General features: G+C 44.4%; 2 protein-coding genes across 4 annotated transcripts; both read right to left on the reverse strand.

The window, feature by feature from the left end:
- Positions 1–1,170: 1,170 nt before the first annotated feature.
- LOC129762450 (uncharacterized protein K02A2.6-like) lies at positions 1,171–14,673 on the reverse strand. 3 transcript variants are annotated; one of them, XM_055760705.1, is made up of 2 exons: positions 10,132–14,673; positions 1,171–2,956 (listed from the first exon to the last, which is right to left on the reverse strand). In XM_055760705.1, exon 1 carries the CDS (start codon positions 14,400–14,402, stop codon positions 10,815–10,817), a length of 3,588 nt encoding a protein of 1,195 aa, XP_055616680.1. In that variant the 5' UTR covers positions 14,403–14,673; the 3' UTR covers positions 1,171–2,956; positions 10,132–10,814. The 3 variants fall into 3 exon arrangements, with proteins under 3 accessions (XP_055616680.1, XP_055616679.1, XP_055616678.1); XM_055760704.1 differs by having other exon boundaries at positions 10,109–14,673; XM_055760703.1 differs by having other exon boundaries at positions 1,171–3,184; positions 10,109–14,673.
- Positions 1,312–2,214, reverse strand: LOC129761268 (uncharacterized protein K02A2.6-like). The gene has a single exon (XM_055758981.1). The coding sequence runs from the start codon at positions 2,212–2,214 to the stop codon at positions 1,312–1,314; it is 903 nt and encodes a 300-aa protein (XP_055614956.1).
- Positions 14,674–15,185: the final 512 nt, after the last annotated feature.

Genomic DNA, 15,185 nt, shown 5'->3' on the forward strand with positions numbered 1-15,185 from the left:
GATTGCATGTCCTGTCCCATTCTCACATGATCCATGAGTCGAAGAACATCTTTGAGCAAACCACTTCTCAAATCGATTCTTTTGGCATAATTTTTTAGTGTTGATATTCCTGGCAATGGTATGTGCATTTCGTCGCGGATGTATTTGTAAGCTCTTACACCCAAGTAACGTACAGCAAAAGACTTCGAAATTTCTTCACCTGCCCAGTGTGGTTTCGCCTTTCTTCCAAATATGATGTCTATTTGATTATTTGTGAATACATCCTTTAATGCGTGGCGTGATTGCTCTAAAAACTTAGTCTTGTTCATATGATCAGATATACATTGTTTTATTTTTCGTTCTAATTTCATCTGCCGTTTTCTGAGAAATTTGCTTTCAATCTCATTCTGATCGACCAAGGTTCGATTCGCTGTTTTCAAAGAATCGATTATTTTTTCATTTTGACGTATCGTAGAATGAGCAATCTCCAAATCCTCTTTCAATGAGTCTTTTAACTGCATTATATTAGACAACTCCATTTTAAGCATGTTAATTTCTTCATCCCTTAGTTTAATGATTGAATAAGCCGCTTGTAGATCATTGTTACATTGTTGAGTAATTTGAAAAGCGTCTTCTAATTTCTGTTGCAGTTCCGAAAAAACAATTCTTGATGGTTCCAGGTCATTAGAATGGCATATTCTAGGCATAGATATATGTTTTTCAAAACTAGCTGTTCCAGAAAAAATGAACAAAAAACGAAAGGTATCGGTAACTAACAACTTTGTAAGTATTCAAATTAAAACGTTCAAGTTCTCCAGATCTTCGACTAGGTATCAACCTATACAATTAAAAAAAGGTGAAATTGACACTTGGAGAATCTAGGAAGCTTTTCAGCTGCGTCGTGCGACATATGTTCATGTGGACATTTGAGTAACAATAGACGAATTCCATGCCAACTCGTCTTAGGAGTTTGCTGTACCATTTCGGATTGCAGTGACACGTTGTGGGTTTTGTACCGCGGGACCCTGGACTTGCACTGGGACAATATCACGACAGGGTTAATGAAACGCGCACGGTACAATAAATAAAAACAAACTTTATTCACGACATGACTAAACGATACATTTCACTATGGACGATAAACAATGACTCTCCACAACAATAACAATGTAAACAACAAGTGACAACCACATTAAAAACACATATATGCGCATCTCCAGCATCGCTCAGTGACAGTCATGCTGTCGCACGCGAGCCCTGCGGTCTGAGCTGCGTCGGATGAATAACGTATCCGAGCGCGGCAAAATAGGGTTGTCCACAACATCTCCCCTCTTAATAGAGGTGGTACGGATCAAACCTTACTGGCGGTCTTCGTAGTCGTGAAGAGCGCCTAGGGATGTCTACAGCTAGTTCTACTTCGACAGCGGACTCGAACTCTGTCGATGTTGGCGTTGTTGTTGTTGATGATGACGATGCTGATGACGGGACGAACGCCGAGACCTCATGACGTGGCGTAGACGTTGCAAGAGTCGGCCCGGAATCTACCATGGTTCTCTCAGCACTGGAGACAGGCTCTGGTGAAGATGGACCTGGTGATTGGCTTGGGAGATCCCAGGCATCCAGCAAAATGTCCAGCGGCAGCGAATGTTGGTTTAAGGTGGCATGTACAGTGGGTTGCTTCGGTATCGCGCCAGCAGCAAGGCGACTCCGAAGTTGGTTGATATGCGAGCGTAGCATTCGGCGATCTTCGACCCACACGTTGTACATAACGTCTCCGATCTTCTCGACGACGACACCAGGAGCCCACTTCCAACCGGTACGACCATATAGTTTGGCGTACACGGTCTCGTTTCGGTTGAAGGACCTCGGTTGCTTGCGGTCATCGTCGGTTGGTACTGGGACACGTACCGGTGGTGGACGCAGAAGCTCGAGACACGTTCGGATTTTGCGACCAAACATGATCTCAGATGGCGACTTCTGATCCGGCAGAGCACGACTGGGCGTGCTTCGGTACGTCAGCAAGAAGACATCCAGTGCTTCTTCAATGGATCCTCTCCCCTCTCGAATTTTCTTGACGGCTCGCTTGAAGGTATCCACAAATCGTTCCGCCTGGCCATTTGATTGTGGATGAAACGGTGCTGTCGTAAGGTGCTCGATGCCATTGGAAGCGCAGAAATCGGCGAATTCGGCGCTGGTAAACTGGGTACCGTTGTCACTGACCAAGGTTACGGGCATACCCAGCCGCGCGAACAACCCACGCAAGATGCTGATGGTCGCAGCAGAGGTGTGTTACTGAACTTTTTTTGTCCATTGATTACAATGAGATCTAGCTCATAGATTCAGGGTCGTTTCGGATGTGAGGCGTTCTAAATCACGACAACTAGTTTTTAGACTAAACTAACCTTAACATTTATTGTTCACATACATTTTCTTTGTCTCCGGATCCATCCAAGCCACCACGCCACGTCTCCTGCTGCTGCTGCTGTTGCCGGTTCCCGATGTCCTGGATGACTCCTCTTCATGAACTGCCGGTATTCCGGCGGGAAAATCTCTGCTGTCACGCAATGCTGCGCGTGATGACGTAACAAGGTGTACGCTCTCTCAAATAACTCCCCAATTCTTGGGGGTAGGCCGTGGCACTTTGAAAACTGTCACACGGCTTTCCGTTCACTTACACGAACGTTTTCTGGGATTTTTCCTCAGGAATTTCGATCCTTTCTCACTCGAGTTACACCGTTGATGCTTTCTCACTCGAGTTACACCGTTGATGCGTGATATAATCACCGGCGAATCACTTCCACAGAACGTGTGGTTCAACTACGTGTTGCCTCTTAGACTCTCGAGGGCCGAATCCTCCTCTTACACGTCATTCGACGTCCTTTTATTATCTCTCCCATTCCTATTGACCAGGCATGGCGGGAACCGGATCCTTGGCTGTGGTGAATATGGCATGGTAGCTTGGGTGACAGGTGGCAGGCTTGTGTGGCGGTTGGTTGAAGTTTTACATTATATAAATGATATTTCGAGTTTACAATTGTATTTTAGTATAAGGTATCGATTGTATTTTTACTACAAATAAAACAGAAATTCTATTTCACACGAAAAACATTAGTTTGTTTCAAGCGTTACGAGTGGTGAATACAATAATGAGCCGACTTCATACACAGTAAATACATATGTTACCGCGCACTGGTAACAAATCGCCCTGACACAGAGAAAAAAAATTGTTTACAATTTTTTTTTTTTTTTTTAGCCTATCTCAACCTACTTACTTGGTACCAACGACGAATAAAATGAATCTCAATACAACCATTGTGTTGTCAAAATGTCTACCGGGTGCATCATATATCCCGATCGCAAATGTATGTTTTAAATTTTTCGTTTCGTTCTCTCCAGTTTCTATGTACCATCCATCCTATATCGACAGATTTATATACGACCCGCCATTGTTGTTTGACTCATATCTCACGAGATCATAAATAAACCGCGTCAAACTCAAATTTACTCGCTTCAGCTTTGCAGAAGGACTCCGCACTTACTCATCATGACCTTGAACTTGAAATTCTTTTCAACCGAGGAACTGTCTCTTTATGCAATCTTCTCTACCGGATTACGTCCAATTTCGATCCTACTCGAACAAACACTGCCCAACCTCGCATACAACCACTCAACTTAAAGTCACTCAATCAACCACTTGGACGCATCCCCCTTCACCACTCAATATCGCACGTCTTTATCAGGGCCACAGTCACACTTCCATCATTCATTCCTCTTCCACCTGTTCCTACGGTATTCGGTCTAAAACGTATGTGCGTGCCTTCTAACTGTTTTGAATTTTCTCAAAACAGAAAAAGGGAAATACATTTCCTGGTTTTAATCCATCTACTTAATTATATGTCACGGATCATATAATTAATAAGAAAAATATCTTGAAATTGAGCGCATTCTGACTCCTGACTTCCACCCTGAGTGATGCGGCCAGACTGAGTTACTCCGCATCAACACTCACATATGTCACATGATAGTCACTCAGCACAATTCTAGTGGGTGATAAATTTTCAGACATGTCAATCCTCTTAGGACAGGGTAAGTAACGTGTGTTCCGCTCGTTGGAGCTCGTCGTAGCGGCTTATAGAAGTGAAAATCCAGGTAAACCATTCAATTTTCGGTAAGTTGAACAAATGCTAACATGCTACTTTCCAACAGTTGTATATAAATTTCTTTTTCTTGGCAGATCTCTGGAATAATTATCATGTGCTAAACATAACCTCAAATATGGTTAACCTGGCTTCAACAGGTTTGCTGGCCAAATCCCGATATTTTTGCCAGCGAGGTCAGATAATTCATAGGAAGAACTACCGTGCTTTTTTACGACTTTACAAGGAATGTACTGACAACCCAACTTTGCGTTATAGCCTTCTAACGCGTTGGAAAGTTTTTGATTCTTCCGGTACACCAATTGTCCTTCAGAAAAAGGTTAGGAAAAAGAACGATGGCGTAGGTTGTAACGGTTCTTAGAGCTAACGTTAGCCTTCTCAAGATTTCTATTGATAATTTCTTTTATGCCTATTAACCTTTTTTGTTTTTCTTCTAGGTCCTCTTCGATGTTTTCAGTAATACAGGGATTTCGAAAGTCAGTGCCTGATCTAGCCATTTCATGACCGTGTATGATGAAATAAGGCGATGCACCTGTCGAGGAATGACGAGTTGTGTTAAGGATGCATTCAACATCTGAAATTCTTTCATCCCAGGTTCGTTGATCATTCTTCACATATGCTCTTATAGCTGCATTAATGCTTCGATTTACACGCTCCACTGGGTTCGCTTGGGAGTGGTACTTGGAGTTAAGCCAATGTTTAACATTATTTTCCGTAAGGAACTTTTTGAATTCCTTGGAAACAAAAGTAGTGGCATTATCGCTCAATAAAATTTCTGGTGTACCATTCCTGGCGAACCAGTGGTCCCGTAAAATCGAACAGAGTGTAGTAGCTTGTATTTTACGAATTGGATGCAGTAATACCCACTTGGTAAATACATCCAAAACAACCAACAGATGTTGATTTCCATGTTTGCTCCTGGGGAGGGGACCAATGAAATCCACTGATATCATCCTCCAGGGATCAGTAGTTTGCCGTGTTTTTCCCTTTTCAGGGTTTAATGCAACGGTTGATGGTTTTATTTCTTTACAGGTTGAACAGTTTCGAATAATTTGTTTGATATACTGTGACATTCGTGGCCAGTAATACCGTAGCTTAACTTCATGCAGCGTTTTGTCGAAGCCCATGTGCAACAATGATTCATGAGTTCGTTTAACTATGTCTTCACGACATTCAGGCGAAGGAATCAGTTTCCACTGAAATTTATAATCTCCTAACGGACTCGAAGTCGAAACGTATTTGAACAATTTGTTTCCAATTGTTTTGAAGTCAAGGTAATTTTGAGGATTTCTAGAGACTTTTTCTTTAAGGGAACAGTACCATTTTGATTCAGATGAAGCCGAAATTGCAGAGACACAACGTGACAATGCGTCGGGGACGACGTTTTCAGTGCCCTTCCGATGCACTATCGTCATGTTGTAACCCTGTAAGTCCAGACTCCATCTGCTAAGACGAGATCCGATTTTACACTTGGATTTGAGGATCCATGTAATCGCAGAGTTATCTGTTACCAATTTAAAATGGTAACCCTCCAGATAACCTCTGAAGTGATGAATGGACAGTATCACTGCCAGTCCCTCTTTTTCCGTGGCGTGGTAGTTCCGCTGTGGCTTGGTCAGCTTATGGGAGAAGTATTCAATTACCTTCTCACCATTTTCATATTCCTGCGTCAAGACTGCCGCGACCGCGACGTCGCTCGCATCTGTCTGAAGCACAAACTCTCTATTGAAGTCGGGTGCTACCAGGACAGTAGGTGTTATAAGCTTCTCTTTCAGTGATTGAAACGACTTTTCGGCAGAAGGAGACCAGTTTATGGCTTTGGTTTTTCCCTTCAACATTTCTGTTAATGGTGCGCTAATTTCACTGAACTGGGCAATAAACCGGCGATAGTAATTGGCCATGCCAAGGAATCGCCTGAGTTTAGTTACACTCTGGGGTCTTTCAAATTCCAAAACTGGTCGGATTTTTTCTGGATTTACCTTCAATCCATCGGTGGTCAAAACATATCCGAGGAAATTAAGCTCTTGTACCACAAATCTACTCTTCTTTAAATTAACGGTTAAATTGGCCGAATTCAGACGTGTTGCAACTTCTCTGAGTAAGCGTATATGATCCTCAAATGTCTCCGTTACCACGATGATGTCATCGAGGTAAACGAAGACATTTGGTTCAAGTTTTCCTTGACCCAACACGTGGTCCATCAGCCTAGCAAGAGTTGCAGCACTGTTGATCAGGCCGTATGGTAACCGTGTGAAACGAAACATACCTTTACCAGGAATACTAAAAGCGGTAAATTTTCGGCACTCTTCAGCAAGGGAAACTTGGAGAAAGGCTTCCTTCAAATCTATTGTTGATAAAAATTTAGCTTTTGGAAGACTGCTCAGTATACGTCCGGGATGCGGTAACGGATATGCATCCGGCACCGTTCGGTCGTTCAGGGGTCTCGCATCGAGACACAAACGAATTGAATTATCTGGTTTTCCCACAGCCACAATGTTGAGCGACCAATCTGAATTAGTCTCTTCAATAATCCCCATGTCCATCCACCGATCGATTTCTGCCCACACTTTTCTCAATTTGTTTGGGTTCATGGAATACGGATATTTCCGGACTGGTTTCTCGTTCTTGAACTCATCTTTTATTATTATACGGTGTTCTGTTCCGGTGGTACAATCCAATTTTCCGGAATGAATATCTTTGAATAAACGTTTAACATTCGCTATCTCCCTCAATTGACTATCATTTAGTGATACTTCGTCACACATTATTTCGTTGTCAAAATCCTCATCATCGTGTATTGTGATGCACCCTCTTACTTCCGGAGCTATTCCGAAAACAGACCAAAAGTCCATCCCACAAATGCAATTCATGGCGAGCTGTCCCACTATCAAAGTTGGTACTATTTTTGTAAGACCATTGTAAGTATATGGTATGTCTACCTGACTCACAATGTCTAGCTTTTCGCCGTTAGCTGTTCTTAAAACAGTTCCTAGCGGGACTTTACCTGTTATACCTGTTCTTAATTTTCGGAATGTTCTTGCGCTCATCAAAGTGGAGTTACTTCCACTATCCAACAGTGCCTTTATTTTTACCCCGAATATCTCTAATTCGACGAATGGTCGATTATCTGTCTTGTCTGTGATGAAGATCGTACATGAATTTGACGTGTAATCATCGTCAACTGCAGGCCGGTAGTAATTAGAAAAATTAGTATTAGTTTCACAATGTCGAGAAACACGCGTGCGTTGTATCGCTCGCGCTTTTAAGCGATACAGATGTCGTTTTTTTTGACAGTATGGACAACGATTCGTGTGGAACCCCTTGAAGCCACAGATTTCACAAAAAACGCGTCCAGGTTTCGAGCAAGTTGTATGTTTATGACCTTTAGTACCACAATTATAGCATGTATCGTATGCTGGAGGATTATGATTTTTCACGAGATATTCTAAAGAGATAATCGTTCTTTCAGGAAAACTTTCAGATTGCGTTTGGGTTTCTTTACCTTTAGGTTTTGTTTGATTTATTTGTTTTCCTACTGATTGTGGATTACTATTTCCGTCTGAATCAAAACGATCGTTTGAGTAAGCGGTTTTATGCTTGTGATTTGAATTTCGTTCAACCGATTGACTTTGAGCTTGGTTTCGGTTCCAAAAATATTTCGGTTTACTGAAGTTGTTTTTACCATCGTTAGAATTCGAATTTTGATGAACTGGACGATTTGTCTGGTATTGATCGCGTGTTATGGTATTAATCTCTCGGGGGTTACCGAACACTTTGTTGAAAATTGGTACTCTTGATGCATCGAGAGTTTTCCCAATACTTAGAAGTTCTGCTAGCGTGTTAACAGATTTAAAAATCATTATCTGTTTGTAATCAGGTCTTAGATTTCGCTTGAGATGTCCCAATTTCTCCTCTGGGTTCAAAGGAACACTCAGAGCTCTGAAAAGTTTTTCCATACTTAAAAAAGTATTCTTGGAAGCTCTCATTCTTATGTTGCCGCCTGGAGGCAATTTTCATTTTTAGTGTCGCATCTAATTCAGGATGTACGAAATTTGCTTTTAGTTCTCTAACCAAATGATTCCAATCAAACAGACGGTTCTCGCTTCTCATTGAAAGAAACCAATTCAAGGCTGTTCCTTTAAAAAGGTGCATAGCGGAGTTGAACAGTTCTTCTTGCGAGATTTGTTCTGAAACTGCATAGTGATAAACGCTATCGAGGAATTCATTTAACCCTAACCCTTCATCTTCGCCATCATATTTCATAATTTTCCAATCTGCGACGCGTTGTGGACGTCGATGAGTGAGTGAATCAAGTAAGACTGATCCTACCGGCTCGATATTGTTCGCGGGCACTTGCGGAATGTTCGCACACATAGGAAAATTAACTTCTCTTGTATTAGAGCAATTAGATATCACACGTGGGTTCAATATGTTTGACGTAACATGAGGGATTCCTGATGAACATCTAGGAGTATTTGAAAATGAACTGGTCTTAGTTGTAGAGTTCATCCCATGAGTGGTTACTGAACTAACAGGGACTCTAAAATTTTCGCTATAAGCTTGACTCCTGGAATGTTCTGCCGTCATTAACTCTCCTAATGTTTGGTTTGCCTTTTTAATTTCATTATTAATTTCCATCATTGTATCTGCCATCGAATTGATTCTTACCATGAAATTTGATATGGATTGAACCGATTCTAAAAGAGAATTTATTCGTGACACTTCGACTTTACGGTTCTCCTCCATTTGGATATGCATGAATCTAATCTCATGTATAACATCATTCCAGCAGGACAGATCGTTAGGTGTTCTGTTAGCTTGGGATACTGTTGTGATACAGTTTTCCGAATTCGCAATTTCTTGAGGTTCACAATTTCGGGTTGGGTCAGTGACAGTGTCTGCCGGTTCAGTAGACTGAGCTGTCTCTTCGCAAATATTATCATCGTCCTCTGACTCAGTTTGCTCCTGTGTCAAACCATCAAACGTTAAATTATAATAATCTATAACTTCTTCTAATATGTTACTAATTCTTATATTTCGTTCTCCTGCCGTGTACTTCATTAACAATTGAAGCCGATTGGCAAGATGTAATAATCTTGAGCGAAAAACTAATTTGTTAGGCACACGATATCTTAAATCTTCTTTAATCAATAGTAATTTGTTTGCACATAGTTCACCATCCTCCACCGCGTCACCGTATATTTTTCTAACAATTTCTTTTGTTCCTTTCTTTTCAGCTTTCATCAGATCGCGCACACGCCTTTTTCGTTGCGTTCCTTGGATATCCCTACCATCGAATTCTTCTAGCTCGACACCTCGCGACATTAGCTCAAAGTTCAGCTCATCCTCATTCAGATGATCAATTCGAAACGTATAATACAATTGTTTAAGGGAATTCAACGTGAGCTTGGCCATCATGGAGTGTTACAAAATCGTCAACAAAAGAGCTCGATAATAGAGAAGATTGTATAAAGTACAACAATAGTCTATTGTCTGTGAACCGATGATTTCATCAGGACACACGTGCAGCCACGGAATCACGACCACTAAGGACACCAAATAAATCCAAAAGCGGAGCGAACCTGAATATTGATTATTCAATAACGAGATCAAATCGATTGATATGAGTGGAACGACAAAAGAACTTTGCAAGGATCACCACGTTCGCGAAGAAACTAAAGAGAAATTATCCGAAAAATTTTAACCATTCACAAGCTGTCGGGACTGCACTTTATTACTTTTTTTTCCACGAACTCGAAAGAAATTCACTATATTTTCGTCGGACCCACCTCACATCCAGGAGAAAAAAAATTACGCAGTAATTTTTTTCGTAGTTTTTGTTGGGCGCCAATTAATTTGTTACTGAACTTTTTTTGTCCATTGATTACAATGAGATCTAGCTCATAGATTCAGGGTCGTTTCGGATGTGAGGCGTTCTAAATCACGACAACTAGTTTTTAGACTAAACTAACCTTAACATTTATTGTTCACATACATTTTCTTTGTCTCCGGATCCATCCAAGCCACCACGCCACGTCTCCTGCTGCTGCTGCTGTTGCCGGTTCCCGATGTCCTGGATGACTCCTCTTCATGAACTGCCGGTATTCCGGCGGGAAAATCTCTGCTGTCACGCAATGCTGCGCGTGATGACGTAACAAGGTGTACGCTCTCTCAAATAACTCCCCAATTCTTGGGGGTAGGCCGTGGCACTTTGAAAACTGTCACACGGCTTTCCGTTCACTTGCACGAACGTTTTCTGGGATTTTTCCTCAGGAATTTCGATCCTTTCTCACTCGAGTTACACCGTTGATGCTTTCTCACTCGAGTTACACCGTTGATGCGTGATATAATCACCGGCGAATCACTTCCACAGAACGTGTGGTTCAACTACGTGTTGCCTCTTAGACTCTCGAGGGCCGAATCCTCCTCTTACACGTCATTCGACGTCCTTTTATTATCTCTCCCATTCCTATTGACCAGGCATGGCGGGAACCGGATCCTTGGCTGTGGTGAATATGGCATGGTAGCTTGGGTGACAGGTGGCAGGCTTGTGTGGCGGTTGGTTGAAGTTTTACATTATATAAATGATATTTCGAGTTTACAATTGTATTTTAGTATAAGGTATCGATTGTATTTTTACTACAAATAAAACAGAAATTCTATTTCACACGAAAAACATTAGTTTGTTTCAAGCGTTACGAGTGGTGAATACAATAATGAGCCGACTTCATACACAGTAAATACATATGTTACCGCGCACTGGTAACAGGTGATGCGGGTCGTTCGGATGATCTCGGGCCACTTAGAGAACGAATCGATAGCGAGCAGGTAGTAGTCGCCTTCGATTGGACCGGCGAAGTCGACGTGGACGCGTTGCCACGGAGCGGTCGATTTGGGCCACGGCACCGGTGGAGAGTGAGGAGGTGATCGAGCTACAGACGCACACTGCTGGCATGCCTTGACGAAGCTGACGATGTCGGCATCCAACGTAGGCCAGTACACGTAGCTCCTAGCGATGGCTTTCATTCGCTGCATGCCCGGATGGCCACGGTGCAGCTGTTCGAGGCACCGTTTCCGATGCAGCGACGGAATGACGAGTCGTTCGGCAAACAAAATACACCCATCCACCACAGAGAGCGATTCCTGCCTTGATTGGAACCGGCGAAGTTCTGACCCATCGAGTGTTGACTGGGGCCAGCCGTTCTGAACGTAGCGGTGGACTTGACGGAGCAGCGGATCTGCTTGGGTGCTTTGCGCAACGACTCTGAAATTGAGAGGCAACACTTTAACCGTATTGATTACTACTGACCTAATATCCTCTTCCAGATTGAGACTCGCGATGACGTAGTCCTCTTCAGGCTTGATGTGCTGGTCGATCAACCGGGAGAGCAGGTCTGCGTTGCCGAACTTCTCAGTGGACACGTACTCGATCTCAAAGTCGTAGAGCAGCAAGTTGAGGGCGAAGCGTTGCAGGCGGTTCGCAGTGTACACTGGAATTCCCTTCTTAGAGCCGAAGATACGAAGCAGCGGGCGATGATCGGTTTGCAAACGGAAGTGCCGTCCGAAGAGCATTTTGTGGAACTTCGTGACGGCGAAGATGATGGCCAGACCTTCGCGATCGGGCTGACTGTAGCCCTGTTCTGCCTTCATGAGCGCCCTGGATGCATGTTGGACCACCTTGATGGTTCCATCTGGGAACCTATGGCTAATGGTAGCCCCAAGTCCAACGGATGAAGCGTCAGCAGAAACGATGATTTCCCGCTTCGGATCGTAGTGTGTGAGGAGAAGATCCGACGAGAGAATCTGCTTGAACCGGTCGAACGCTTTCTGGCACTCCGGACTCCAGCTGAACTTCGTCTCCACCTTGAGGAGATTGTCGAGCGGGTAGCGTAGCATGCGCATGTTGGGGACGAACTTGCCGTAGTAGTTGATGGCTCCCAAAAACGATCGCACACCGGATACATCGGCTGGAGGCGGCAGCTTGGTGATCGCCTCGATTTTCGCCGGATCTGGTCGCAACCCGCGACTGTCGACGATGTGCCCCAAGTATCGGATTTGCTGCTTGCGAAACGAACACTTGTCAACACGAATCGTGAATCCGAAATCTTGGATTCGCTTCAGGACACCCCGTAGATTGAGGTCGTGCTCCTCTTCAGTTTCTCCGCCGACGATGACGTCATCGAGGTAGCCAGAAGTGCCCTTCAGTCCGGCTAACATTGTGTCGATGAGCTGCTGAAATGCGCCAGGCGCGATCTTCAAACCCGGCGGCAGGCCGTTGTAGAGGTCAACTTCCACCTGTAAGAAGGCGTCGGACAAATCTATCTGGCTGAAGATTTTACACTTAGCCAGCTTGGCGAAGATGTCATCCGGAAGTGGAAGTGGATACTGCTGTGATTGGAGAGCTGCATTCAGACCCGTTGAGTAGTCTCCGCAAATCCTGATGGAGTCATTGGACTTGCGGACTACGACGATCGGAGCGGCCCACTCCGAATAATCGACCGGGGTGATGATGTCCAATTTCTCTAGCCGGTCGAGCTCGCGATCAACGGTATCATACATAGCGTAAGCTACCGGACGCTTCGGACAGAAGACGGGTCGAACGTTTTCTTTCAACTCCAACTTCACTTTTGTTCTGGTGCACAAGCCGAGCTTCTCGCTGAAGACCTCTGGAAAAGACGACTTGAGTGCACCTGTCGACACTGGCGTTCCAGACACGTGGCAACAGAAGGTGTCCATAGGGACGGCCCAAAGGTTGAAACTGTCGACCAAATCGGATCCGAGTAACTGCAGCTGCTTCTCGGTTACACGGATGAGCTCACGTCGTGTACTGCTTCCGATGGTGACGTCGCACTCGAACTCCCCATCGAGCGATAGTATGCTGCCAGATGCCGTCTTCGCCTTCACCGTTGCTGACGATAACGCAGGACTGCCAATGCTCCGCCAAATCTCCCTGCTAATGACGGTGATGTCTGAGGCGGTGTCGAGTTGCAGGCGAATTTTTGTTCCGGAAAAGCCCACGGAGACATATCTGCGTCGTTGCTGCACACTGCACACATCGACGACCACCACCTTGGCGGACACTGGTTGCTTCCTGCGCCTCCTTCCAGTTTTTCGGGGTTTGGCACTGGCACAGTACCCCTCACGATGCCCGAACTGGCCACATTCGGAACACTTGTGGCTCTTGTATCTACAGTCCCGAACGTAGTGGAATCCACCGCAAAACCAACATGGCGAATTTGGTTTCCTGTCGGTGTCACTGGAAGGATGTTTCGGTGACTCACGGTCACGCTTTTCGTACCGCTTCCCACCAAATTTTCTTATCGCTTGTACTTGGTCATACGTGGACGGAGATTCGATCATGGCGCTGTCGTGCTTCAGGTTGTACAGTCGCTGACACTCCTCCGAAAGCTGCTCCAACGTCACGTCATTTCTCTCTTCTATTTTCGTGAGGAGGCGGGTGCGAATCTCGACGTCGTTCTCCGATTTTAAACCACACACGTAGACCAAGCACTTGAATTGCTCCTCCGAGAGCTTACCCAGCTCAAACTCCACGCAAGCCTTGTTTACGCGGCAAGCGAATGCCACATGGTCCTCTGCAGGATTTTTCGCTATCTGCAGGCATCGGTAGCGACGGCTGATCACCGATTCTTTTGCTCCGAACAGGCTCTTGAGCTTGGCCACTGTTTCCAGGAAGCTAAAATTTTTTGGAAGTTTAGGCAGAATGTAACTCACATACCGTTCGTGCTCCGATGCACCCAGCTTTCGCAAAAGAAGACGAACTTTTGTTTCACCGTCCAATCTAGCAGCATCCTTCTCGAAGAGATCGTCGTATCTCGAGTACCAAGCCGCAAACGTCACGTTGGAGTCGGCCTCGAACCGGAATTCCTTGATGTTGCCGGCCAAAGAGTCAAGAATCTGTTCCGGATTCGGTGGTACCTGCACGTTGATTGACGATGCGATCGTACGGAGAAAGCGTTCATGCTTCTCATCACTTTGCTGCTGCTGTTGAATCAGCTGGGTCATCATCTCTCGGTGCTGCTGCTGCATCATTTGCAAAATTTGCACGAACACATCGCTACCGACCTGTGCTTGCGGTTGGTGGGGCGGGAAGGGCGCGTACTGCTGTTGCTGGGCGGCAGAGACGGGAATAAACTGCTGCTGATAGTGGACCGCCGGCACGGGGATAATCGGCTGGTTTTGTTGCCGTTGATTGTTTATCACACCCGTGGGGTCAACACTATTCTGTCCGTCGTCGTTGCTCGCCATCGCACTTTCACTCCACTTTCTTTTCTTACGCGCGGGGGGCAAAATGTTCAGTGTGTTTTTCCGACGGTGAAAAACAACACACACTCGCGATTACTCGTCGCCACTTTTGTACCGCGGGACCCTGGACTTGCACTGGGACAATATCACGACAGGGTTAATGAAACGCGCACGGTACAATAAATAAAAACAAACTTTATTCACGACATGACTAAACGATACATTTCACTATGGACGATAAACAATGACTCTCCACAACAATAACAATGTAAACAACAAGTGACAACCACATTAAAAACACATATATGCGCATCTCCAGCATCGCTCAGTGACAGTCATGCTGTCGCACGCGAGCCCTGCGGTCTGAGCTGCGTCGGATGAATAACGTATCCGAGCGCGGCAAAATAGGGTTGTCCACAACAGTGGGTGTAAAAACATTGGTCATAACTTTACATACTTGAAATCACCAAAAAAACAATAATACTTTTTTTCTTATTTTTTTATATCAAATTACTTTATATTACTATTATAATACTTTAAAGTTTATATTTTAATGAAATCTAAAACTCTGTCGAACACACTATATTGCTAATCAGGATTAGTTATAATTTGTCCGAAGAAAACATGAAAAAGTGTCGTTAGAAAAAAAATCCCTGTAAAAGTGCCCTTCTTCCGATTTATGGGTGAATTGTCGGTAATTGTATGGGCTATCCAAAAAAAGTCAAAAAAGTCCTGCGGTATTTCCGCGAGGTGTCGTTGTAAGCGCGTAGTTCTAGTTGTATTCAT

This window comes from Toxorhynchites rutilus, chromosome 1 (assembly GCF_029784135.1).
Source record: "Toxorhynchites rutilus septentrionalis strain SRP chromosome 1, ASM2978413v1, whole genome shotgun sequence".
NCBI classification, from domain to species: Eukaryota; Metazoa; Arthropoda; class Insecta; order Diptera; family Culicidae; genus Toxorhynchites; species Toxorhynchites rutilus.